The sequence below is a fragment of the Sphaerodactylus townsendi genome, linkage group LG10, assembly GCF_021028975.2.
Source record: "Sphaerodactylus townsendi isolate TG3544 linkage group LG10, MPM_Stown_v2.3, whole genome shotgun sequence".
In the NCBI taxonomy this organism is placed as follows: domain Eukaryota; kingdom Metazoa; phylum Chordata; class Lepidosauria; order Squamata; family Sphaerodactylidae; genus Sphaerodactylus; species Sphaerodactylus townsendi.
In genome coordinates this window covers 23,992,148-24,018,734 of record NC_059434.1, presented here as the reverse complement: position 1 = coordinate 24,018,734, position 26,587 = coordinate 23,992,148, and the positions used below count along the sequence as shown (strand labels likewise).

The 26,587-nt window shown below is 41.4% G+C and overlaps 1 protein-coding gene across 1 annotated transcript in view; it reads left to right on the top strand.

Moving 5' to 3' along the window:
• CHIC2 (cysteine rich hydrophobic domain 2) overlaps positions 1-25,803 on the top strand; it is a 29,247-nt gene extending 3,444 nt beyond the window's left edge. Inside the window, exons 2-6 of the mRNA XM_048510174.1 lie at positions 11,558-11,612; positions 11,754-11,909; positions 19,687-19,743; positions 19,913-19,972; positions 23,607-25,803. Coding sequence (XP_048366131.1) covers positions 11,558-11,612; positions 11,754-11,909; positions 19,687-19,743; positions 19,913-19,972; positions 23,607-23,657 — 379 coding nt within the window. The 3' untranslated portion in view covers positions 23,658-25,803. The remainder of the gene's footprint in view (positions 1-11,557; positions 11,613-11,753; positions 11,910-19,686; positions 19,744-19,912; positions 19,973-23,606) is intronic.
• Positions 25,804-26,587: the final 784 nt, after the last annotated feature.

Here is a 26,587-nt window from a genome sequence, read left to right as displayed (position 1 = left end):
TAAGAGGGGTGGACTCTAATCTGAGAACTGGCTTTGTTGCCTCACTCTTCCACATGAAGCCTGTGGGTGACTTTGGGCTAATCACTTTTCTCTTGGAACTCTTTCAGTCTCACATGCCTTACAAGGTGGCTGTTGTAGGGAGGGGAAGGTAATTGTAGGCTGCTTTGAAACTCCATAAAGGTAGAGAAAAGCAGAGTATTAAACCCACCCAATCAATAGTCCCCCTAACCATTGCCCTTTGCTGTGTGGAAGTGCCTTACCTCTGAGTAGAACTGAACTGCCTGGGAGAGCTCTCCCTGCCACCACTCAATCCGTGCGGCACCAATACAGTGACTGTGCGGCTGCAGATCTTACAGGAAATGTTGCACTCAGTCAATTTCTAGCTACCTAGCTGTGGCTTTTGTGACTGTTATCATAGAATTGGAAGGGGCTCTGCAGACCATGTAGTCCATCCTCCTGCTCAATGCAGATTCTGCCTAAAGCATCCCTGACAAGTGCTACTTGAAGTCTGCCAGTGAGCTCAGTACCTTCCTAGTCAGCTAATTCTGCTAGTGAACTACTCTTACTGTAAAAAAAATTCCTAATATCCAGCCAGCACCTGTCTGCCCATAATTTAAATCCATTATTGCGAGTTCTGTCCTCTACTGTCAACTGTCTTTCCCTCTGGTTCTGGTGGGTTTTCCGGGCTGTGTGGCCGTGGTCTGGTGGATTTTGTTCCTAGCGTTTCGCCTGCATCTGTGGCTGGCATCTTCAGAGGTGTATCACAAAAGATACCAGCCACAGATGCAGGAAGCGAGCTGATCAAGGCTAAAAATCCTGAACTGAATCTCTTTCCACACAGCTCCAACTCACCAGAACTCAATCCGGCAGCATTGAAAGCCTTCGACAATACATTGTCTTTCCCTCCTTTGATAGCTCTTCAAATACTTAAAGAGAGCAATCATGTCCCTCCTCAACTTTCTCTTCTCCAGCCTGAGCATTCCCAGGTCCCTCAGCCTTTCATCGCAGGGCTTGGTTTTCAGCTCCCTGGTCATGCTTGTTGCTCTCCTCTGCACCCACTCCATTCTGTCCTCATCTTTTTTGGAGTGAGGCCCCCAGAGCTGCCCCCAGTACTCCAGGAGCGGCCTGAACAATGCTATTTACATTTTGTGATTAGGATATTATGCCTCTGTTGATACTTCTTCAGATCTCATTAGTTTTTTTGCCACTGCATGATGCTAGCTTTTCCTATTTAACTTACACTCCACCTTAAGGTCTTGTTCACACATGCTGCTGCCCAGAAGTATATCCCCCATCCATGTGTTCCTCAGTTTTGTTACCCAGGCATAGAACTTCGTACTTCTCCTTGCTGAATTGCTTCTTGTTCACATCCGCCCACTTCTCCAGTGTGTTCAGATCTCATTAAATTCTGCATCTTCAGACGTGTTCGCTGCTTTTCCCAATTTGGTGTCATCTGCAAATTTAACAAGTAGTCATCTCTTCGCCCCCTCATCCAGATCATTTATAAAAATATTGAGAAGTACTAGACCCAGCATTTTAAATTTGATCTCATAACGTGGTTGTCCTCAAACTAATGTGACATGTTGTTACTAAATGTTGAAAGTAAGAAAATGAAGATGATTGCTTCCAAAACCATAGCAAAAATCCAAGACAGAGTTTAAACTTCAAGCTAGGTCTCCTTGAAGAAAGTTCATGGGGCCACTTTACTTTTACTAAAGCACAAGGTATTAGGAAATATTTCTTAACAGAACATTTGCCATCATGACTAGTGTCTACAGGGATCAGTCATCTGGCTAAAGGTCTGAATCACAGCCCCTAATAATTTTTCTAAGTAACTCTGAATGCTTTAGTACAGGGGTGTCCAGCTCTGGCGCTTCAGATTTCCATGGACTGCAACTCTTGGCCATGCCAGCAGGGACTGATGGGAATTGTAGTCCATGAACATCTGAAGCGCCAGAGTTGGACACCCCTGCTTTAGTACAATGGAAGTCTGTTGCTGGTGTAGAAAAACTCTCTTGAATAATTCAATTTTGCACAGTTTGTGGAAAGCTGTGAGAGTGGAAGTCTCCCCAACTTCCTCAGGCAGACCATTTAAAGTGTTTCAAACAACAACAACCACCCTTTTATTGGCATAATAAATGTGTTTCAACATCTTTTAGCTTGATAAATGCATGCTTTTATTCGGTTATTTTTATACACACGTAGCAGTTAAAATTACATTTAGGTTACTGAAAGTTGCCTTTTGAAGAAAGATTCTTTGAGCATGGTTTAACAAGAGAATCATGATTTGTAATTTTATTTCGGGCATATTATCTACAATACTGTTTATGATTGATGCCTCCTTTGTGCCTTTTAAAAATATAGTTGGCAGCTGATGAATATGTTTTTGTAAGAATAGGTTTTACCTTTTTTCTGATTAATAGTATAATAGTTTTATGTTGTGATTATTTTGCTTTATTTATCAAAGGATGTTTATGTAGATAGTTATAGTTTATTTGGATTTGTATAGTTTAGTGCTTGTGTGTATATGTGTGTGTGTGTGTGTGTGTGGAGAGAGAGACACACACACACATATACCTCCACTTCTTTTTGTTTTTGGTCATTTCGGGTTGGTTGCAGCCCCCTTCTTCTTTGGGTACCTTTCTTCAGTGAAGATCCATAGGTGTGCATTAACAATGTTCGGTCTGCAGTACGTGGAGTATACCATTTAATATTAGTTGAATGGTTGCAATTGATTCACCAAGGATATCCAATGCAGTTATGAGTGTTTTAACTGCAAGTGCAGGTACCTACTGTCAGCATAACTCAGCAGGGAATGTTACCTTGTATGTACAATAATTAATCATGTATCTGTGCTTGGTTTCAGCATAATGGTAATAGATGCCTGTACTCTGAGGTCACAGTTGATGCTGGTTAACAGAGTTGTTTGTAAAGTTGCCAGACTTGATGACTGTGAAGTGTTTGCATCCTTGGTGTGTAACTGGGCCAAACCATGCAGTTCCACTTGCCTGATCTTGATCATTATTCGGCGTTCAGGAAAAGATTTCTTCAGATAGAAGAGAGGAAAGGATGAAGTTGGTTGTTGACCTTGAATGAAATCAATGAGGAAGGTGACCCAGAGTTTTGGGTTTCACTATAATTTTCTGATTATACCCATTTTTATTTCTCACTTCCATCCCATCTTCAGGAGGCAGCTTAACTTTTAAAATCGAATTTGGTCGCTGTGATGGACTGGACAGGGATAAAAAAACTGAAACCTAATTCTGACAAGATAAGAGAGAATGTGGTATGGAAAAGGATGTTGTGCTTTCACAATAGAAGGAGTACGAAGTACTTTGCTTCCCTTGTACTTTGCTTCCCCTGAAAGCACAGTGGAGTATGAAGGTGCTCCTGGATTCATGTGCTATTCCTTCATGGTCAGATGTCAGCTGTGGCCAGAAATACTGTGTGTGTTGGTTGGTTGGGTCACCAGTTACACCACTTCTAAGATTAGTCTAGGGATCTGGCCACAGTTACTCATGCTTTTGCAACATCCAGACCAGACTGTTTTGCTTATGTGTTCTGTGTGGGACTGCCTTTGAAAAGTGGGTGGAAAATTGCCACTGCTCCAGAATATGGCAGCCAATCGATAGTAAGAGCGGGCTGCTAAGAGTGTTCTAGCCCCTTTTAAAAAATTCCACTGGGTTAATTTATGGGCTTCATTTAGAGTGCTGATAGTTGCCTTAAAGTGCTGATTGAAAGGTGGATTATTGCACTTAGTGCTGATTGAAAGACAACAGACAGCAAGATCTGAGGGATCGCCTTCTCTATAGTTCTGCTGGCCATGAGGGACCTCAGTTCCAGCCCAATTTCAGAAATGTGTTGCCGGGTCGGCATTATGGGGGATGGATGATTATGTATTTTTAGGGGGGGTTAGGGTGTGGTGGGGATGGCTTTTAAAGGAGATTTTATGATGGCTTTGTGATTGTTTTTATGTTCATATCCTGCCCAGGGACATTGGTGATGGGCAGGAAATAAGTACATGGAAATAAACAAACAAACAAACAAAATTCTGTATGCAAGTTCTGTGACTGAAGCGAGATGGTCATCAGAGAAAAAGCCCTCTCATGTCCTTGCAAGGAGAATCCATCGGTTATTGTTTTTCCTGCAGTTGTTGAAAGCAGTCTTCTTTCAGGGGGCCTCGGCATGTAGTTTTAAGGTCTGTTCTTAAAGATCTGCTTTTGTTTTAATCTACTGAAATTTATTAATCTTAAATTGGTGTTTTCTAGTGACTGGTTGGGGTTTTCTTTTAGATATTTATTGTAGGTTAGAATTGTCTCCTACCCAACCAGGACCTGCTGGGATCAAAGTATAAGCTAGAAATGTTTCTAGTAAATAAATTGGCATCCCCATCCCTATAGAAGTGCTTAAAATGTGCCTTGAAAAGTGTAAACAATTATAGGAGATAGTGCTGGAAGTCTCCAAGGTGGCTTGTTTTAGAGGTTGCTGTTAATGTAGAATACAGCTATTTTCTCTGGAGGAAAATTAATCTCTGGATGCAGTACAGATAAATGCTGCAATATTCTACTAGCAATTGATGCAAACTATCAAAGAGTTGTATTTATTTCTTTACCAAAGTATCTTCTGGGATTTTATTCCCAATGGACAAAGTGTTCTTCACATAATAGTATTCTTCTCTCCTGTGTAGAGATGTGAAGGCCTGGGGGAAAAAATTCAGAAAAAAACCTATTTTCCCCCCTTTCCCTGAGGTCTTTTCTTTCGGTTTTTCCAGTCGAAAAATTGCACTGAAAAACCTCCTATGAAATATTCTTGTTTAGAATAAATTCTCTTTTAGAATATTCTCTTTGAAAAACAAGGTAGGTTCGCTGTGGACATATACAGTTCTTTAATCAAAGATGCATTTCTGCAGCTAGGATACCTAATCCTCATGAGGAGATCATGCTGGGTTCTCACTGCTTCTCGACAGATCCAGGCCTTCTGTTGTCCTTTTGGCTGGATGTGGTCAACTTCTCCCTCAAACCACTGTGACACATTTACTCACAGACTGGTTAAAAAGGAGCTTACTGCCCTTTCTTGCAGGAAGGAGGAAAAAAAAAGATCAGGAGGAGGTAGGGCAGGACGTGGAGGCAGGCAATGACAAACCATCTCTGAATGCCTCTAGCCTTGGAAACAATATGGGGTTGCCATAAGTCAACTGTGGTTTCATTTTCCTAGGCCTCTCATAACTGCCATAAGTCAACTGTGGTTTGATTTTCCTAGGCCTCTCATAACACTGGGATTTGACTTAAAAATTACCTGCATTTTCAAGTGAAATTGAATGGTTTATAGAGTCTCAGTGTAAAACATTCAATTTTTAACATTTGGTGGTTAAATTCTGGTTGTTCAGATTTTTCTAGTTACTGTTACGGAGGATGCGGACAGTTTGCTGAAGTAAAATGGACATATAAATATACAAGTGTCAGGCCTAGACTTGGTCTTTGGCTTGCAGTCTGGAAGCTATGGCAGCTGGTCCAGAAAATAAGGACCTGCCGTGGATGTATGAATGTTTGCTACTTTGCCTGCATCTGCGAAACGTCAGGAGAAAATACTACTGGAACACGGCCATACAACCTGGAAGACCCACAACATCCTGCTGCAAGGTTGTTTTATTTGCTGGGGCTTTTGATAGGCTACAGGCTACAAACATTTTAAGGCTGGGGGAGAGAGTCGTTTTGGTTTTTATTGTGTTTTGTATTAATTTTGAATTTGTAACATGTTGTGAGCCACGGGGAAAAGGCAAGGTCGAAATATTGTAAAAGAACAGTTGAGAGCAGGGGCACCATGTCTTCTGTCTCTGTCCAGGGGTGGCCAACCTATGGAGCTACAGATGTTCATGGACTACAATTCCCATCAGCCCCTGCCAGCAAAGCCAATCGGCAGGGGCTGCTGGGAATTGTAGTCCATGGACAGCTGGAGTGCCATAGGTTGGCCATGCTGGCAGGGGCTGATGGGAATTGTAGTCCATGGACATCTGGAGCACCATAGGTTGGCCACCCCTGATATACACATTACAAGAAATAGCAGGATACCGAAGGAAAGTAACTGAGTAGCAAGGATTCTACTTTGGTGCACTCATCTTCAGACATCTCTTTCCTGGTATGGCTGTCTCATCTCTTCTTATCTGCCACAGTTTGGCTCAACCATTGCTACCTCACCAGTTAGTCTTCTAGTATTTTTTGTGCTTGTGCCACAGAGTCCCTTCCTTACAGAAGCATTCTTGCCTTCTTTCCTTCTAATCTGGCCTGGCACATTTGCTGTCCATTCCTCCAATGCTCCATCTACATGCTTGTGGTGCTAAGCCCCATCTTTCACAGAGCTGGTCTTCTGTGGACTGGTGGCAAGTGTGAGTGCAGACAACCAAACAGGCCATGAGGTGGCCTGGTGGGGGAAAGGGCACATGGTCAAGGAGAGCGTTCCTGGGGATGGAAACTCTGCTCCACATGTTCATGCAAATATAGTTGGACTCAGCTGGAGTGATGATGGGGAAAGGCACCTCAGAGAGTCGGGGTCCTGTGTAATCCTTCAGGTTGTCTACAAAGTTTTGACCCCCTAGACTGCTGTCTCATGTATACTTGCAAAGCAGTAGGGCCCTATTGAATGCCAAGAGGCTTATTTTTGAATGAGCAGTCATAAGATTCATTTGCAAGTTGATTGTAACTGTATTCAAGTTTCTTCCGTGCCTTCCTTTTTACATCATGCCTTTTATGTGTTCCTCCAAACCCCAAACAGATGCATTTAAAAGTGTAATCTTGGGGAAGCGATACACTTATTTTTGGTTTACATTAATCTATTCTGTGAAGATGTTGCATGAATGCTTGAATAAATTTAGATATAGATATTTGCCCTAGAGCAGTGCCCAGAGGAAGTTGTGCTGGTGATTGTGCTTCCTGTTCTTGGTCCTTTGGGTCCTGGCCCTGACATTGGTGAGATTATAATTCTGACCATGTCATGTGATGGTGATGGTATGTGTTTACAGCTCAGTGGATCTCATGCCATTGTCTAGGGGAGGGTTCTAGGGGGGCGTGCATTTGGCAAAGTCAAACCTTAGCAGCATTTGTTGTTTTGTTTGTATCCCAAACAAAATGGTGGGAATTTAAGAGAGCTGAAAGCGGATCCTGAATCTCTGCCATTATTTGGCTGCTTTGACCCCCACTGCCATTTTTTTTAAAAAAAATACCTCTTCCCCTTCCCTCTCCCACTCACTTACCTGCTGGCTGGAAGGCAGCTCAACAAGGCCCAGCATTCAGCTCTGCCCAAGTCTACATGGACTTCAAAGGGAGGTGGAATTTTTTAGATTTAGGTTTAATAGACCTGGGAAAAATGAATTCCTGAAATAAGCTGGTATTGGGAGTCTGCTTTTTCAGGGTGTTTTTTTTTAAATTGGAACTATTAAACCCAAACTCACAAAATACTCAAAAAATGATGCATACCCTTTGTGGGTTCCGGTTTGTGAGGGCTGAAAATCAACGGATTAAACCTATTTGAACTGAAGTATGCTTTCTAATAGGTTCTCTTGAGGAAAGAGAAGGGAGTGCCTGAAGATACAAGGATATTCAGTTGTCATCAACCAACAGAGGTTTATTTGTGAGGTGTTGAAGTCTGCTTTGTTACGCTTCTGCACCTCTCTGTGCGTCTTCCTGGTTTTGGAAACAGCTCTAATATAGAAAGCTGAACAAATTGTAGTTTGGCAAACAAATAGACTTCACTATGTTTAGGCACCTGTTATGTAGCCCTTAGGAACAAACCTGTGTTAGAGTTCACTCGTTGCACCCAGACAGAGCCATGCCCAAGACAAGGTTTATATAGGAGATTCTGGCAAATGAGGCTAGGATCCTGAAAGGACTCAGTCCTCCTCAGATGCAGATGCCTCCATTTTGCAGAGCATTCTACCATACCTAGCAGCAATGCAAGCACGTCTCCTTTTACTCTGTAACTGTAACTGTAGCCTCTGCCTTTGTCTCCTTCATGCACTTGCCTCCTTACACTCTTCGCTCTTCTGAGATGTCTAATAGCTGTCCCAGCTGCACAGCATCAGGTTCTGCCTTGGCTTGCAGGGAAAGGCTTGGAGCTGGTTCTGCTGTCTGCTGTCTCCACAGTGTCTTCAGGCTCTATACATCAGAGTCTTCAGCATCCAGGGACTGGCTCATGACACCACCTTTCTCTGTAACTTTTAAAAACTTTTATTTAGAAAGCCAGGAGTTAGTTTTGAGACATGCCTTTTAAAAATAAATAATATTGAAGGTTCAGCAGTACAATACAGTTGCCTCCAACAATACCATATTAAATATTGCATGTTAAACAAAAATCTGGTTTAAAATAAGCTCTCGGTTTCATAGGACCTGTTTTAGTTTTAAAAGCTGTTTTTCATCTTCTATATTGGTTGATGTTATAAAATTACCTTAAGACGCTGATACCCTTGTCATTAAGGAGACGGGACATAACCGTCTTTATAGCTACAGTGTTCTAAGCTACATAATAAGCTTCCTTCTAGCACCATAAAGTTGTGTGCAATCATTCTGGATTTGATAGGGCAACTAAATTTGGAAAACATCCTCCATTCCTGAAGTCTTGCATACATATATTAACACTCTTTCAGAGCTCTTGTCTGGAATTCCTGTGTGCTGATTCCCTGCATGGGAGTTATTAGTGGCTAATTATCAGGCCATCATGGTTCATTATGATTCTTTTTTATGGTATAATCTCTTCTCCACAGTTAATTGTGTTCTTGGGAGCAAAAGGTCAGACCTTTTTTTTGGCTACTAGAAAGAAGGGAGGTCAAGATGAGAGAATAACACATGCCCTGAGAGCTTAAGGTATTTTGAAGGCAGCCGCTTGACCTTCAGAGTCACTTACGGTTAAGGATGGCATGATTACTTCCAGAGCTTGTGCTGAAGTTCCTTCTGCAGATGTTCCGCACCTAGCCTCATTAACAGTGTGGGTGTGACTGAAGTCGATGTCCCAATTGATGGGACGGGGGAGGGGATAGGAAAACCGGGAGGGCGGGGGGGGGGGAATGGGTATGCCTACAGTAACCCTGTTTCCTATCATTTGGTGTCTTGTAAGATATTCAGTGCCTCTCTTTTTAGAGGTCTCTGCTTTCTTGAATTATTATGTAATTATCCATATATGTGCTTATAGGTGTGCACCTACCAAAGAACTTTCTGTTCTAAAAAAAAGTTTTGTTTCCAGTAGCAGGTTTTCTTCGGGAAGAAGAGTTTGGATTTATAACCCCCTCCCCTTTCTCCCCTGTAAGGAGACTCAGAGGGGCTTACAAACTCCTTTCTCTTCCTCTCCCCGCAACAGACACCTTGTGAAGTAGGTGAGGCTGAGCAAGTTCCAAAGAGCTGCGACTAGCCCAGTGGTTCTCAACCTTCCTAATGCCGCGACCCTTTAACCCTTTACAGTTCCTCATGTTGTGGTGACCCCCAATCCTAACATTTATCCATTTTACAGATGGGGAACACTGATGCAGAGAGGCGACCCCTGTGAAAGGGTCGTTCAACCCCCAAAGGGGTCCTGACCCACAGGTTGAGAACCACTGGACTAGCCCAAGGTCACCCAGGGGCAATGTCCACCTGCTCTTAACCATTATACTAAGCTGGCTCAAGAAACTGCAAGAAAGAGTCCAAAGGAACAAAACAGATCGAGAGACTCTTCAACACTTTTTAAGACCCAAATTCGTTGAAGTTACACACAATCCATAGCATTAATGCTTTTGTAACTTTGGGGGCTCTTTATATTTCCCATTCAACTCCCAATGTTAGTTTGTCTGTTTTTGCAGATTTTTATTTATTTCCATAGCATGAGATGCTGTGGCTACAAAAATCAAGTGTAACTGTAATGCTCTCCTCATACACTCTGCCAACTTCAAAAAATTCCAGCCTGATTCAGTAAAAGGAAGAACAACTCATGATCCCATTATTCAGCTCATTGCATTTCTGATGCTTAGATTGCCTTTATTCACCTCACATTTAAAAAACAGTTTCCAAAGATGTATTATCTGCCAGTGTAGTGCATCAGGGCAGATTATTTGCACTATGCCCTTCTGTGGGCAACATCTGAAAGGGAAACATGCTTCAGCAAACATGGGCAACTAGGAAAAAATGTAAAGTTGCACTTAAAGTGGTGTTGTTTGGCACACGGAGGATGGAAATTGAAAGCGGGGCTCACAGAAATACATCCATACAAGAAATCTTGCTGCAATGGACATTTGCCCCTGCCGTGCAGCAGGCATCTTATGAATAATGGGCCTCTGCGAGACGATCTATGGAAGTCTGCTGAATATTCCGTCAGTTGAAGAAATATGGCTGCCCGTACCAGGAAATGTTCTTTGGTAGTACCATGTCTTTGAAATACTCTTCCAAATACTCCATGCTCATCTCTCCTTATCTTAGGAAGCCAGTTACACTATTATGCTTAGTTTGATTCTGATCTGCTTTTCTACTAACCTTTGTTGTTAATGTTGTCGTTCTACCTGTGCATTGCGTTGCTTTGCTGTCATGATTTGACGTTAATGAGTTTTATTGTAAATATCTTAAGGTGACTACATTTATAAGCACATGCAGTACATTCTAACAAATGAAATAATCCTTACGGGTAGACACAATGTGGGGAATGAACTGCACACATATACTTAGCTTGAAAGGCATCAACTACAGCAAACCAAGTCTAATAGGCACATTGTAAAGATTCCATCGACCATTCTATAATAGATGTATCATAGATGGCTTACCATGACAGCCAGTGTGATGTAGTGGTTAAGAGCAGATGGACTCTAATCTGGAGAACCAGGTTCAATTCCCTGCTCACCCACATAAGCGGTGGAGTCTTATCTGTTGAACCAGATTTGTTTCCCCATTTCTGCTGGGTGACCTTGGACTAGTAACAGTTCATTAAACTCTCTCAGCCCCATCTTCCTCACAAAGTTTCTGTTGCGAGGAGAGGAAGGGAAAGTCCCTTTGAGTCTCCTGAGAAAGGCAGGGTATACATCCAAACTCCTCCTCCTCCTCCTTCCAAAATTCACTTTATTTAACCCATGCAAATAAAGAAAACATTAAGACATATACTCCTCCTCCAGTCTGATAGTACCCTTTTGACATGCATCAGTATCTGTTCCATTTGGAGACACTTCACAAGTTCTTTCATTGATCCTGTTTTGGTTGTACTGGTGTTCACTGAAATAAAGATTTTGAGTGTGAAAAAGAGAGAAAGGGTTGCATCCAGTCACTGTTGTGGCTTAATATTCTACATTAAACTGGGTGCCGAGGTTTTTCTGTTGGTGAAACATGGTATATGCCAATGGAGTGCACCACCATTAACTGTACAGACCAGTAGGGTACCATCCAAACTTTCCAATGCATGTGAATTTGTGCATCAGAACCATGAGTGCAGCTTCCTGTCACGTCCAGTTTACACAGGATGAATTGTACTGCAGCCAATGTGATTGCCAGCTAAAGTGTGAAAATCTGTTTGCTGCTTCGGGTAGTCTGATAACACGTGTTCATTTTGTTTTGTTTAGTTTTGGGCTGAGCAACAAATTTGAAGCCGAATTTCCTTCATCGTTAACAGGAAAAGTAAGTAGCTGTGAAACCAAATCTGTTCAGGCTGGCAAAAAGTGTAGTTTGGTCAGTTTATGTTGCTTTGTAGAGACGGGAAAAAAAGAAGCTTTGGATATCAATGAAATATTGGAAATGTATTTCTCTTTTTTTTAATAGGTTGCACCTGAAGAATTTAAAGCCAGCATCAGCAGAGTGAACGGCTGTCTTAAGAAGAATCTCCCAGTTAACGTCCGATGGCTACTCTGTGGCTGCCTTTGCTGCTGCTGCACTTTAGGCTGTAGTATGTGGCCAGTGATTTGCCTCAGTAAAAGAGTAAGTCAGACTGTGCTTCCTTGGCTCACCATTCAGACCTTGCAACTTCACTACTGGCTTCTTCTGTACTTTGTTGATCCGTTGCCCAAATTGTGGCAGCCAGCGTGGTACAGTGGTTAAGAGCAGGTGCACTCTAATCTGGAGAACCGGGTTTGATTCCCCGCTCTGCCACTTGAGCTGCGGGGGCTTGTCTGGTGAACCAGATTAGCTTGTGCTCCCCGACAATTGCCTGCTGGGTGACCTTGGGCTAGTCACAGTTCTTCAGAGTGTGTTTTGGGTTGTAGTGGCAGAATGGTTATCTCCTGTCTGCAGATTCCCTCTGCACATGTGCTGTCTGCCCATTCAGGTTTCTTGAATCAGGGGAAGACTTCTTACGCAGGAGAAAAGCAGTGTCATTTATGGAATAACTCTGCTAGATCCAGTCCAGAGTGGATTTGATTTAAATCAAATCAATTTAAATCACGATTTAAAATATTCGTCAACAGGATGTGATTTAAAACAGGGTTTTGTACATCAAGACTAATCCTTGCTCATATAATCTTAATATCTACAACCAGGTGAAGGTTTCATTTTTAGAATAATGCTGTCTTACCCATAGGAAGAGGAACCTCATTAAAGTATTCCCAAACTTCGTCTCTTTTATGGCCTGCTGCCATTATAAATTTTCTCCAGGGAGAGAATAATATGGTAAACCACAGATCCCAATACTTGTGGAATATTTGCCCAAGATGGTTTACTTTCATTTTTACTGCTTCCCCCTCCCTCCTCACACTTAGCTCCTCGTGCAGATATATTCCACCCCAAACAATATTCTATTCATTGAACTTTTTGAAATGTAGCCGTGAAGATGTAGGGGTTGATTAAGTGTACACAGATTTGCAAAGAAGAAGAGAAGAATTTGGATTTATACCCCACGTTTCTCTCCTGTAAGGAGACTCAAGGCGGCTTACAAAAAGCTCCTTTTCCCTTCCCATAAGCTAGCCCACAAGCAGACACCCTGTTGAGGTGGAGTGAAATGCAGCTGAGGAGAGGAGTTCAGAAGAACTGCCGTAACTAGCCCAAGGTCATTCAGCAGGAATGTAGGAATGCGGAAACACACCTGGTTCACCAGATAAGCCTCTGCCACTCAGGTGAAACAATGGGATTAAGGCCTTACACTGTATGTTTTTATTTTATAACATTTTTACTGTGAAGAACAGGCATGTTATCTTTGCACACACAAATTCACAGTTTTGAGAACTGCAGAACCAAGCATGTGTGATAATATCTTCTATATGGAAAAACTGTCCAAAATAAACTTACAGAAACATTGTGAATGGATTGATGGAATTCATTTACCAAACAATTTAAATGTTGCAGGAATGTACAGTCTCATGCTACATTTTAGAAAATGAATTCTTATTTCACTATGAATAATCTTTGAATGATAACGTAAATACAAAACTATTTAAACTATCTTTGGATAGATTTTCCCCTCAGAATGCATTTTGGTTTTAAAAATCTGAGTTAAATTTTAAAAAGCTGACTTAATTTTTTTTAATTAGGGTTTTTTTAAATAATTGATTTTTATCTGCCCTGATCAAGCCTATAGCATTCGGAACCCTGTGACTGCCTCATAGTTTCAAAAGGTTTTGCTTACCAACCAATGAAATGATCCAAATCTCCGTTTACTTTTGTGTGCTGCCTTAAAGCATAGTTCTTAAAGTGGCTCACAATACAGTAAAATCAGAAATCAAATAAAAATTCCAGTTGAAACAGTAGCATAGGAAACAACCCATACTGTTGGCAACGGGAAAATGAGACTATCTTTACCTGTCCCTTAAAACTTAGTCAGCAAAAAAACAGAGGAAAGCAGCTTGCCATATGAGTTGCTGCAGTCAAGCAGGTTGTAATACCTTTGAGCTTCCATGTGATTGCAGGGAAGAGCATTTTGCAACATGAGTGGGCAGTTTTCAGCAAAGGCTTGCAAAGCTGGTAGAGTGAGAGAAATGAACTTCAAGGTTCTGTTCAAAGGGGTAGTTCGGTTGCCCCAGAATGTGTCAAGGTCTGCAGACACTGATATGCAGGATCATTAAAAGGAGTGTGCTGCCATATGCAGACACCATAAGTGGCGCAGAATAAGATCCTAGTGAGGTGGCCTGCAGTGCAGAAGGGCCTCTCCGCTCCTTAGCTCTCTCCAGTCTGATCCAGGGCAGTTTTCTGGCATAGTGAAAAGCCAAAGTGTGTTGCAGAGGACAGGGAGTGCCTATATCCAATAAATCCTCTGGAAGATACATAGTATGGTTTTGCTTGTCTTCCCTCACGGAACTCCACTGTAAATACCTTACAACATTCAAGCTTTAAACATTTGAAATATAGAGCCATCAGGGGGGACATATTGGCTTAATATGTTGAAAAGAAGAAAAAACTCTTATGAGTTGCGGTGTAAATGTGACGGTGCAGACGAGTTATTTATTTATTTATTTTTGGTTTATTCCCCCTCCTATAATTCTGAGCACTGATTAGAATCCTCCTGCAATACCTGAATTTAAGCTTAAAGGCATGTCACCAACACATGCGCCAGGGAATCCAGGAATGTCATACTAAAACCTATATATACCAGTCTTGTGTCTTGTATATGGTATCATTTGCTCATTCTCAGTGTTTGTTTCATCTCAAGCCCTTCTTGATGGACCTAACTTTTTCAGGTTGCCTGCCTCCTTATCTAACTGCAACATTTCTAACTTCTAGTAACCAAGCATTTTCACACAGAAGTGTTCTCTTTGGCAGATCTACCAGAGTTTTGACCTTCAGAGTGATGGCTTTCTCGTATGCCATGTTTTTTCCCTATACACAGAAATGTTTCTGGTGTAGGAAATGAGTTAAAACTACCTGGAACACTTATATAGGTTTTTATGCATGTATGTGTACAGGATAAGACCTGCCAGTCACAGCTTTCTAGGAAAAGCATGTGTAGTGGATGGGAATGTGCCATTATTGCATATCTGCGAGTGAATTTCACATCTCGTCTCCTGCAACATTCCCTGTTAAACATACATCACTTGAATGTCACCTTCCTTCATCAGCTTCAGTATCTTTCAGTGAACCAGAAGTCCTTCCTTGTACCAAATAGTCTTAACTTGTTTCCTAGGGACAAATATATGTTCGCTTGTTCTGTTCGTTTGTTTAATTGAATGAGAATTATTGCTGCTCCTAGAAGACAGGATTTGTTTATACTAGTGGAAGAATAGTGTGCACAGTTGCTTGCAGTATAATCCAGAGTATAGTATAGTATCATTTGGATGCTGCTATGTCAAACTTCCCCTGTTTCCAATCTCTCTACCTTTCTTAGCAATGTCTTCCCTGTAGGAAGAACCTAATGTCTAAAGTGTCTCTGAATGTCTTTTGCAAGGCCTCTTCATTTGGGCTGGCTTTTGAGGACAGGAGTTGCGATGAACATGTAAGACAAGGGCTAAATTGACAGCACTGGTTTCCGATTTGTTTCTGGGCTAAGTGTTGTCTTTAAACTTTAAAGCCCTAAATTACTTTGTTCCAAAGTACATGAAGGAGGGCATCAACCTAAGCTTAATTCCAGCCCCCGTGATAACTACCTGCTTACTGCTGAGAACCTATTGGTGGGTATTTGGGATACAGCTTTTGCTGTCCCTTCCCCCAGTTGCGGAACCCCGGACTCCTGAATGATGATGATGTTGTTGTTGTTGTTGTTGTTGTTATTTATTCAGTTTGTAAACTTCTCTCACTGGGCACTTGGACCCATTGTTTTTACCTCTGGAAGTTGTCTGCTTGTTCTGGAAAGTGTTTGATCATTGTTGTGTTGTTATTCCAGGTTCATTGTTTACTATTCTTTTTTAGCTGGTTTTAACTATCTGTGCCCTTTAGTGTTAATGAATATGATTGTATTATGATTCTTGATCTTATAGTTTTCAGTGTGTTTTTATTATTAAAAGCCACTTCAAGTGTGACAGAAATGTTATGAATGCATAAACAAAATAGCATGAATATTCTATTGGAAGTCTTTGGGAATGGAGCCTGCCACACTGGCATACAGTAATCTGCACTTTATGGTGTAGAAAACTTTTTTTAAAGTTTCCCTGGACTTCCAGAGGTTTCTTATCCATAAGTCATAGCAGACTTCTTAAAGGAAGTTTTAGAAACCAGTACTTGGAAAGAAGAACCATAGACATAGATGGATAGATTGTCTTTGTTCTTTCAGACTGCTTGGAAACAGAACTCTGTGGCTCCTTTCCCAAGAGTAAAATGCAATCATTCACAGTGCCAGAGCTCTACAAAATCAGAAAGTCCCATAAACAAAGATGTAATATGAAAACAGAAATGTCCATTTGATGCCATCATTCTCTAGAAGAAGAAGAGTTTAAGTTTATATCCTCTTTTCTCTACCTTGAAGGAGTCTCAGAGCAGCTTACAAACTCCCTCCTCCCCCAAACAGACACTTTGCGAAGTGGGTGGGTTGAGAGAGTTCTGAGAGCAGTGTGTCTGGCCCAAGGTCACCCAGCTGGCTTTATGTGTAGGAGTGGGGAATCAAACCCGGTTCTCCAGATTGGATTCCACCTGCTCTTAACTTTTGTTCTGCTATTTCATTTGGTTTCTCGTTAAGCATCCTTTTTTACACAAGAATATAAATGGTGGCGAAGAAGGCTCAAGTCTGAATACATGCTTGGGACTTGTTCCATAAGATTTACCTCTGTGTAAACATTCATCATACCTATGAGTAGCTTCTTAATCATGCTTCTCCACTTTTCAAGGTGGCCTGTATAATTAAGCTCAATTCCCTGTATGTGTGTATACGCTGATACTGAAAATTGATTTTGGCTAAATGTTGGTTTGAAAGAAGTAACAACTACCGCAGTGAGTTTTAAACCCTCCTAATAAGCTCTGTTCCACTTGAGCTTTGTTTTTCTGAGCAAATTGAGACCCTTGGCGGGCTTGCTGCGTGCTCTCGATAGAATTTGCAGGGTTGTCATCTTAGTGGTTCTGGGAGCCGTGCACTCAGATCAAGAGTCCTTTTGGGGTTTTGATTGTTCTCACCTGCTGCACACTGTAAATCACTGAGATGTCAAGTGCAGTGATTAATTAAGCTCCACGTGCAGGTCCTTTTTTTCACCTGTCAAGTATGGGGCACGGAAGCTTGTCGTAGAGAACTGTGGGATGCTCTTTAATTCAACCCGCCCGGCTGAGAGGCGATTTCATTCACATTATGCGCCGCAGATGTTGAGGATTATTTTTTTCAAACGCTGCAAGCTGTATGTACAAACCACGGGTTACAAAATCGGGGTGTTTACGTGGGACGGGGGTGGGGAGTAGAGTCGCGTTATCAACACTGGACTTTGGAGACAGAATGGGTCACAACCTTACTGTGAGGAAAGGAACTAATTTGTCTTCTACTTGAACCTGTTTAATATCAAACCCCCCTTTTTTGGGGGGGGGGAAACGGCAAATGTTGACTTAAAATATCCAGCTTCATATTTAATCCCTCCTCCCCATAAAAGAAACTGTAATTAGATGTTTGTTTCAACAACAAAAAAGGGATGCCTCTTCTCGGGAATCATATTCTGCCTCCTCTGCGTCCAGTTTTCTATTTGGCCTGTAAAGTATTTTAATTGTACCAGTATTTTGGAAGCTGGTTTCTTTTTTCCATAGTATTTCCCCCCACTCCCTTCCCCTCCCCTCCATGAAAGCAATGAAATTTAAATTGTACAGCAGTCTTAATCTGTTATTTAAAAGGTTCTTGGCGAGGCAGATTACAAGGTAGCTTCACGTTTTGTGAATCCGTGTTGCCATTGGTCTAGCAGCGGGTGGGCAGGCAGATGCCTGCTTGGAGTAGAACCTATTGCCATTTTCCACCATTGATAGAGTAGCCTTTCAGAGTCAATGAGCTCTGTCAATGTGAGCTTGTCAAGGCTACAACTTCATAGACCTGAGAGGCGGTTTGAGAGGTCAGCCCTTTTCAGGTTTGCTGTGATGCAAATGAGCTTTGATGCTTAAACAACTATTGGAATTTTTATGTCTGCTCCTTGTTCTTTTTTTCCCTTCACAAAGTCATTGACGAGACATTCAGTGCTTTTTAAATTGGAAGTTGCATTGTGCGAAAGGCCTAGTACAGATTTACGGAGGGCTGAAAGCAGTTAGATCATGTTCTTTTCATGGTGCGATTAGAATCAAATCGATTTCCCTACAGCCTTCAGCATTCAGATGGCAATTTTAACAAAGCTTGGGGGGCTAGACAAGGGACAAAAAACGACTGAACTGAATGTTAATTACACTCTGCAGCCTTATTTTCTTTTGATTTGGGGCTGACTGGCAACTAAATTAACAAAAGTGTGACCATAACTGCTGCCCTATTTTCATTTAAAAGGAGAGCAGACTCTAAAAGGCTATCTTTATAAAGAAACAAGTGAGGTCTACTGATCATTGTTCGAGGGCAGGCACTGTTTTTAGCATTTAAAGAAAGACAGAGAGAGGGAGAGAGAGAGAGAGAGAAGTATTAGTCAGAAGAAACAGAACTTTAAAAGTACAATGCAATAATTCAGACATTGCTGTTAAGAGCTGCTTCAAAGTTCTTGCGAGTCTCTTCTGTTTTAGAAATATAAGGGGAAAGGTTTTTTTTTAATAGTGCGCAAGAATTGTTTTATCTGCATGGCCGTTGTTCAGGCTCATACTCCTGTAGTTGTTGTAAGCGAGAAGAAACTGCTGTGTGTGTGTGTGTATTTGCCTTCTAAATGTGGCAAAGCAGAATACTTTTTAAAGTAGCAGTTTTTCTCAAATCCAGCTTGCTGGCTTGCTTCCCTTTGACGTTGTGTTTTCAGCGCCACTTGTTTAGCAGGAGTTGGATGGGCAAAATGCTTCCCCCCCCCCTTCTCCCCCTCCCCCCCCCACTTTTCTTTGCCTTGTAAGGAAGCTGCAGCTGTATGGAGTTGAATTTGCCACAAGGCTCAGTGATCCATGCCTTTGCACCTGCAACTCCGGTCTCATCGCAACACCTGGCGTCTTGATTTATCCTCTTGTTCGCAAGGACCAGTAAATCCCATTTCGCTGGTGTGCGTCGGATGATACGGCAGTGAAGTGACCATAAACAGCAGGGTATAGTTCCAGCATGTTAATACAGCTAAATAGGGGTACTGACTATGTCTCCAAGGGGCAGGCTTAGTGCAAGATGGCTTCAGTGTTTCCAACAAATGGCAGAATTTAGATTCAAGAAACCAATCAACATATGGATTTTGAACTGTTTCCAAATGCATCTGTGTGGCAGCTCAGATATAGAATTATAAATACAACCCCCTTGGGTGCTTGATCTGTGAATCAAGGGCACCATGTTTTGTATAAATTATGTTGGAATTCTGTTCAGTATTTTTATCAATCGTGTGTCAAAGCTGACCTGTATTGGTTTGTTACAGGATACTTGGGTCTAAGAACCACTACATTCACTCTGTTTCATCGCCAGTACTAACCGGCAACAGCGTTCTTACAAGTTATGAGACCCATGTTAAAGCACCAGTTCTACCATCCCGTTCGCTAACTGCTCCGCTAGCCTTTTAAATATTATAATTGCTTTGTATCAACAATGCCCTTGATTAAAGCAAATGTGCCATTTTTATCTTAGCTGCTCCAGGAAACTCCTAGCACAGCGGACCACCCTGTATTGAGTCGGTGTCCTGTGCACCTCTTTTCCCCTCCCACCTTTTCCACACAAAAGCAGCTGCAAAACAAAACTTTTTCTAAACTTACCCAAGAATAAAATCCTTTCCCATTTGTCTTCCAGACACGAAGATCGATTGAGAAGTTATTAGAATGGGAAAACAATAGGTTATACCACAAGGTGAGTGCCGCGGGGAGCCGCTCCGTACTGCTGGGGCCTGAATTGCACAGTATGGAAACAGATGCTTTTGTTGAACGCGAAATATGAAAGGTGGACAAATGGGCTAGTCTCTGTGCTGGCGATAAAATACAGCTCATTTTTCTTCCTCCTTTTTCTCCCCGTTGTCTAGCTGTGCTTGCATTGGAGGCTAAGCAAAAGGAAATGTGAATCGAATAACATGATGGAATATGTAAGTTAAAGGGCTGTTTTGTGCGTTTCTCTATTAAATGATCATTTATTTTGCTTCTGATCTTATTCTTTCCGCGATTATTAATCAGCAAAGGTGTCAAGAGCTTAATCGCCTGAGCGGCAAGGATTTTCTACGGTTCACAGATGTATGGTTTCGTGCACAGGGCTGATTTATAAAGTTATGAATGACTTGAAAACAAGGCTTCACTGTGTCCTTGGGAAAAAATAATAAATTAATTGCCAAGATAAAATAGCCTGAATGTGTGTTGATGGAGTGTGAAATTTTCAGTTGCTGTATAAAAAGAAATAACTGCAACTTTGGTTACACCGTGAGTTAGATGTGGGCCGTGCAATATAATGCTAATCAAGTCTTGGTGTATGGAAAGAGACCTTTCAACTAAGCTGCTGGAGCTTAGGAAACCTTTAGACTTTGTAGTTTTTAACTGCCCCCGAACCTCAGCGCTCTTGAAAGTAACTCCAGCTTTTACTAGCTTTGCTCCTGCATTTCTAAAAGTCTGCCCTCGTAAAGGTAGGGGAGGAAACGTGTTGGTGTGGGCGCTTACTCCCTCCATGTTCATCTTCTGTATAGGAGTTTGCTTACTTGAAAAAGGGCTTGATATGTGCCATTTCCCACCCACCCACCCCCTTTTCCCCATGCGCAGCCATCATGCCATTTCATCTTATTTCACTTTACCTTACTACTCCTTTTAAATCCTGCTAGGAAAAGGTCTGGGGATATTTGTCTACTTTTAAACAAATAACCATTGTGACATTCACTAAGAATTAAAAAGATCCAAGTAGGGGTTAACAATTAAATGACTAACCATCCAGAAGCCTCTTAGCTTTAGCTGTTACAAATACATCCATGCCTTTTAATTATTGTCTATTCTTTAACACAATGCATGCATTACAGACAGCGTGCTAAAAGATTGATTTAAAACGGTATTCAAACAGTTAGAAATTATCTTAAAATTGTCTTTTCTGATAGCACAGTGAAGAAAGGGGAAATACTAGGGCCTGTTCCTAATCTAAAACATAAAAGATCCCCCAAAATGCATTTTTTTTGCAAGTAGCTCTATTCAACCGACTGTTTCTTTTTAACATCTATTATACTGAACCTGTTAATTTATGATCATCTATTATACTGAACATGTTAATTTATGATCGGAGACCACATTATAACTTTGCAGTAATTGGAGACAAGAATGGAAACTTGACACAGGTTTTTGAGGTTGGCATATGTAAGGATTTCAATTACGGAATACTTCAGGGCTTCTGAAAACGTACAAGAACTGAAAGGCCACAAGTGAGGTTAATTTGTTCTTCTTGGAACTGGCACTTTTCAGCAAATGGCTTTAGTGCGGAGTATAAGCTCAGCATCTCTAAGACCACTGTAGCATTCTTAAAATTTCCATTTAAATTTGACGATCACTTCAGAGAGCATTTGTTGCTTTGTAAATAGCGAGGAAGTGATAAAAACGATTAGATTGAGCCATAACATCCAGGGTTCGAATCCAAACATTGTTTTCTGCCAGTGGAGGGGAAGGCAGCTTTCCCTGGCTACCCGTCTCTTCTTGCAGACTCCTAGTTCACCCCTCACTCTGCCTCTGAAGGTCCCCTGAAGCAGCATTTCAGGGAACTCTGTGGGCTTCAGCAGGTGAGAGGAGGCCAGAAATTTATATTTCCCTGCTGGAAATGCTCCTTAAAATTGGGAAACAGCATTTGGATTCATCCTCATGGGTTGGATGCAGCCAGCTTCTTCACTTTGTCGCACTCAGTTCTCCTTTCTATAGAACCTCTGTCCCATTTGGCTTTTGTCCATGTAGGTGCCCGAATCCTCAGCCTAGCCTTTTTGTGGATTTTTAATAGTTGACTACTTACTCACTGTGGATACTTGAGAGAAAATCCAAAGTGTGCTTAGTGGGTAAACATCTGTAGAATTTGGTTTTAAATCCTCTGATCTTATATGTATTTTTAGCATTGCATCTGGTTCTACCAAGGAGAGGTACAGTGGAGTCATGATTGTATATTTGACCACATAGACCACATATTTTACTGGCAGATGACTCTCAGATACAAAATTTAAGTACTGTCGAAGGCTTTCATGGCGGATTCAACTGGTTGTTGTGGGTTTTCCGGGCTGTGTGGCCGTGGTCTGGTAGATCTTGTTCTTAACATTTCACCTGCATCTGTGACCGGCATCTTCAGAGGTATAACCCAGAGAGAAGTCTATTACAGTCTGTTATACACTGGACACAGTGTATAACAGACTTTCCTCTGTGATTCACCTCTGAAGATGCCAGCCACAGATGCAGGCAAAACGTTAGGAACAAGCTCTACCAGACCACGGCCACACAGCCCAGAAAACCCACAACAACCAACAAAATTTAAACATTGTCATATCAACAAAAGTTGAATATTTATACCTTCAGAGCTAACGATGTATTAATTTGTCATAATAGCTCAAAGTACAGTATACGTTTAAGTCACACAAGATATTTGCAGGAGGACTGCAGTCACGAAGTATAAATGTTGGTGTTTCTGGTTTTCCATATGTCTCTCAGGCAAGATAGAGCAGGTACCTTTTTAACTTCTCCAGTTGTTCTGGCTGAGGAACAGAGTTTACTTGCCCTGATGCAGTATCTCAGGTTCAATTGGAATCGCTACACATAGGTGTCAAACTCGCGGCCCTCCAGATGTTATGGACTACAGTTCCCATCATCCCCTGCCGGCATCATGTTGGCAGGGGATGATGGGACCTGTAGTCCATAACACCTGGTGGACCGTGAGTTTGACACCTGGGCGCTAAAGCTCTCTTTCTCTAATATACAGTTTTTCAAATTTTTGTTTGAACAAAAGTTTATAAGATAGACTTACCGATAACAGCAAGTTTGTAACAGAACTCTCCCCTCTTGACCTTCAACACTTTGGAATATAAATTAGTCTGTAGATAACTGATCAAGCAGTGCTACTAACCATTCCCCTTCCCATTCAAATAAATGCAGAGGGCAATCATCCGTTTGTACTTGCAAGAAGTTTTTCTTAGATAAGGAAAGTATAACTGTGAAGCTTGCGGCTCTTGAATACCTGAGTGAGCGAGTGGTGAGGGAAATGGAAAACACTGTTGCAATTGTAAGGTTGGTTTATTTCAGATTTAAGTTATTCTTGTTCTGAGTTAATCATGGAGCTGTTCCTTTTCCATAACACTTGTTCCTCAAATTATAAATCTAGCTTTTAGATGCTGGCCATGGTTATTTCAGGGGTATTTACAAGCTTTTGTGTTTGTCTGGTGACACCCCCCCCCCCCTTCAAATAACAAGACAATATGTCATACCACAGACTACTGTTTCAGAAAAGGTTTGTCATGTCGTGTTTTGGGGTGGGGGTCGTCACCTCCAGTTCTGCCCATGTTCCGAGGCAAGCCAGCGTGTTCAGTTCAGATAAACTTCAAAAGCCAAGTTTCTCATTTTTAAGGCTCCATGTTCAAATATTTTCTTTTTAGTAGCTGTTTAGGTCCTAGAAATTAGGAACTTCTAACAGAAACTTGCAGAAGTTGCTGAGATATTTAAAAGTTAATCAACAGGGCTGCCTATAATTCATTAAATGTATGTATATGTTTTCTTTTTTCCACACAGGTCATCCTTATAGAATTTTTACCAAAGACACCAATTTTCCGACCAGATTAGCATTTGCTTGACTTAGAGACTTTCTCAAGTGTGTTGTCTTTCCAACGGTGCCTTGCTCGGTGCTCTACTGGTGGTGATACAGCGTTGGTTCTACAGAATCTTGTGGTGTTTTCCATTCTTTGTGTTGTTGTTTTTTATAACCGCATGTTCAAAGTGCATTTTGTCCAATATTGCAGAAGTCATTTCATGCAATGTCATAGATATTTAAGTTATTATCTGTCCCTCCTCTGTTGTCCATGTATCCTGATTTTTCAGTCTTTATATATACATTTATGTGTGTATGTGTTTGTGTGTGTATGTATACACGCACACATATATAGCTATAAATACACAACCAAAAATAGCTATGAGAAGGTATTTTAACCCCAAGATACACATCTATAAATTGTGAGAATTGGCAGTCACTCTGGCCTCTGCATCATCTGCATCATCTCTTTGATATTTCCAGATTTTGCCAATGACATATCTGTCCATATCAGTTTTTTTTTTCTCCTCCATTTTGGAACATCAAGAAGCCACCTGTGAGGTGATTGGCAGCAGCACTGGTTGGCATCCAAACATCTGTTCTCTGTTCCATGAAGAAAACACCTGTCTGCTCTAAAGGTGTTCATCCCCACGACACTTGAACTTGGATTGCTATTGTTCCACGAGAAAGATTGGTGATCGATTTTTGTGTCCCAATGGTTAATACTGCTCAGGATCCTTTTGAAATCATTAGTGTTCCATAGCAGGCGGTGCAGCTGCAATGTTGGTCAGTCTCTTAACTTTTGCTAAGAGATCAGGAGGGAACTTCATAAAGTCCGTCTCCTCCTAGCGTTTTAAGCTCAGGTATAAAAGAAATAGACCATGACCAGATCTGCAGTGGCTGAGAGGGAGAATGTGTAGATGTTGTCACTCAGGTTGCCAACACAAGGCAGGAGCCTCACTGTTGCATGGGATGGAGGGCTCATTGATATCATCAGCAACACCAGCACTTGACCAAAATTCTATTGCTTAACCATAGAATTTTGACTAAATGCTAGTGTCTCACCCATGTCATGCTGACGTCACTTCTGGTTATGCTGTAAGCAGTGTCAGCATGTTAGAATGCTAGCGGCTGCCCCCCTGTTTCCCTGCATTCTTGTTTCACTCAGTTGAGCTATGGTGGGAAGGGCCTGGTGGGGGGGGGCAGGAGATCCCTGGCCCCCAGCCGGACCATGGCAACCCTAATTGTGGCTAATACCATATTAAGAGCTTTACTGTTTTTGTCGTTTGCCAGAACTAATAGTACACAAGAACGCAAGACTGTTAGAAATATATTAGTTAAAATATTTACTTTGGAATGAGGTTTTTAAATGTTAGTGTTTTACCCCAATCCATTGAAAGTCAGTGGCTCTCAATTCCTATTTAAAGCAATGTAATTTCAGTGGGACATAAAAAAAAAATACAACTAACTTTTTATTTTTAAAGTCTCCATTGAGTTGGGACCTCTGCGTGTAAATCATTGGAAATGTTGTGCCAGAAGTTGTGTCGACTTTTGCATCTGTCTGCCAGATGTATAAATCAAAAATGGATTATTTGACTAATAGCTTACAGAATGTATTGGGTAAATACTACATCCTGACTTCTTTTTTTAAGTTTACAAGTTAGCTTTTTTTTTTTTTGCACAAAACATTTTTAAAGTATGGATATGTGATAGTATGCTTCAGTCAAGCCAGTTTTTAGTTTCTGTCCATCATTCTTGGCTGTGCATATCTTCACGTATTATGTTTAATGCCTACCTAATGCTGTTATTTCTCAAAATGTGTCCTGTTTGATTTTAACGTACCTGAGCTATCACACATGTTAAGGGCCTATTCTTCATGTAGCAGAGCAATAATGTGAATAGTCCACAAATGCATCCTGCTTACTATTTGTATTAATGACAAGTTTACTCTGCAAGGATACTGTTTTTCTTTTAATTGTTTAAATACAAGTTTCACATTGTTGTCATTAATCAGACATGTTGATTGCATATTCGTTTGATGTTTGCTGTTCGTTGGCAGATCTTCATTAGCAGGTTGCATATCCTCTGTGGCCGTGGTGGCAAGAATGTTCTAGAAATGTATTTTGAGTCAACTTTTGTCTAGGCACTCTTTGCATGTCACAAAATACAGTTCTTCCACTACTTTGCGTTTATCTGTGGATTTTTGGACTCAAAGCAGCGAAAGCTGGGCATTTTTAAATTCCACTTATTTCTGTGGCAACGAATTAAGAAAATCCCTATCTCCTGCTGAGAACAATAGGACTTACTTTTGCTGGATCACGCTAGTGGTCCCTTACTGGGGAAAAAAATTTTCATAATTTTTTTAACGGTATAAGGGCTTTAAACAGCAATAGAGCATTTGACTGTAGTTTAAGAGGTCCCTGACTTAAATCAGATATTTGCATGTCTGAGAGCCAGTTTGGTGTAGCGGTTAAGAGCAGTGACTTTAATGCGGAGGACTGAGGTTCAATTCCCCTCTCCTCCACGTGAAGCCTGCTGAGTGACCTTGAGCTGGTCGCAGTTCTCTCAGAGCTCACTCAGCCCACACAGAGGCAGGCAATGGCAAGCCACCTCAGAACGTCTCTCAGAACACTACGGGGGGTCACCATAAGTCAGCTATGACTTGGTGGCACTTTTCACCTCCACTGCTAATTATCTGCTTCTCCTAGCAGAGGGCGAGGAAGAGATATTCTGTGTTATGTTTTAAATATGCATGTCTTGGACACAGCTTTAAAATATGCATGTCTAGGCCATAAGCCAACACAGTGTCGCTGTTTAAGTCGTTTGGTTGGATCCAAACCTACCATGAATGGAACGGTATCCACCTTTTCACTCTTACTTGCAGCCCTATATGTGTATGATCCCATACTGTTCCTGGGATGCTGGTTAAAAGCATTGGTGGATCTGGAGCCCCTTCAAAAGACAT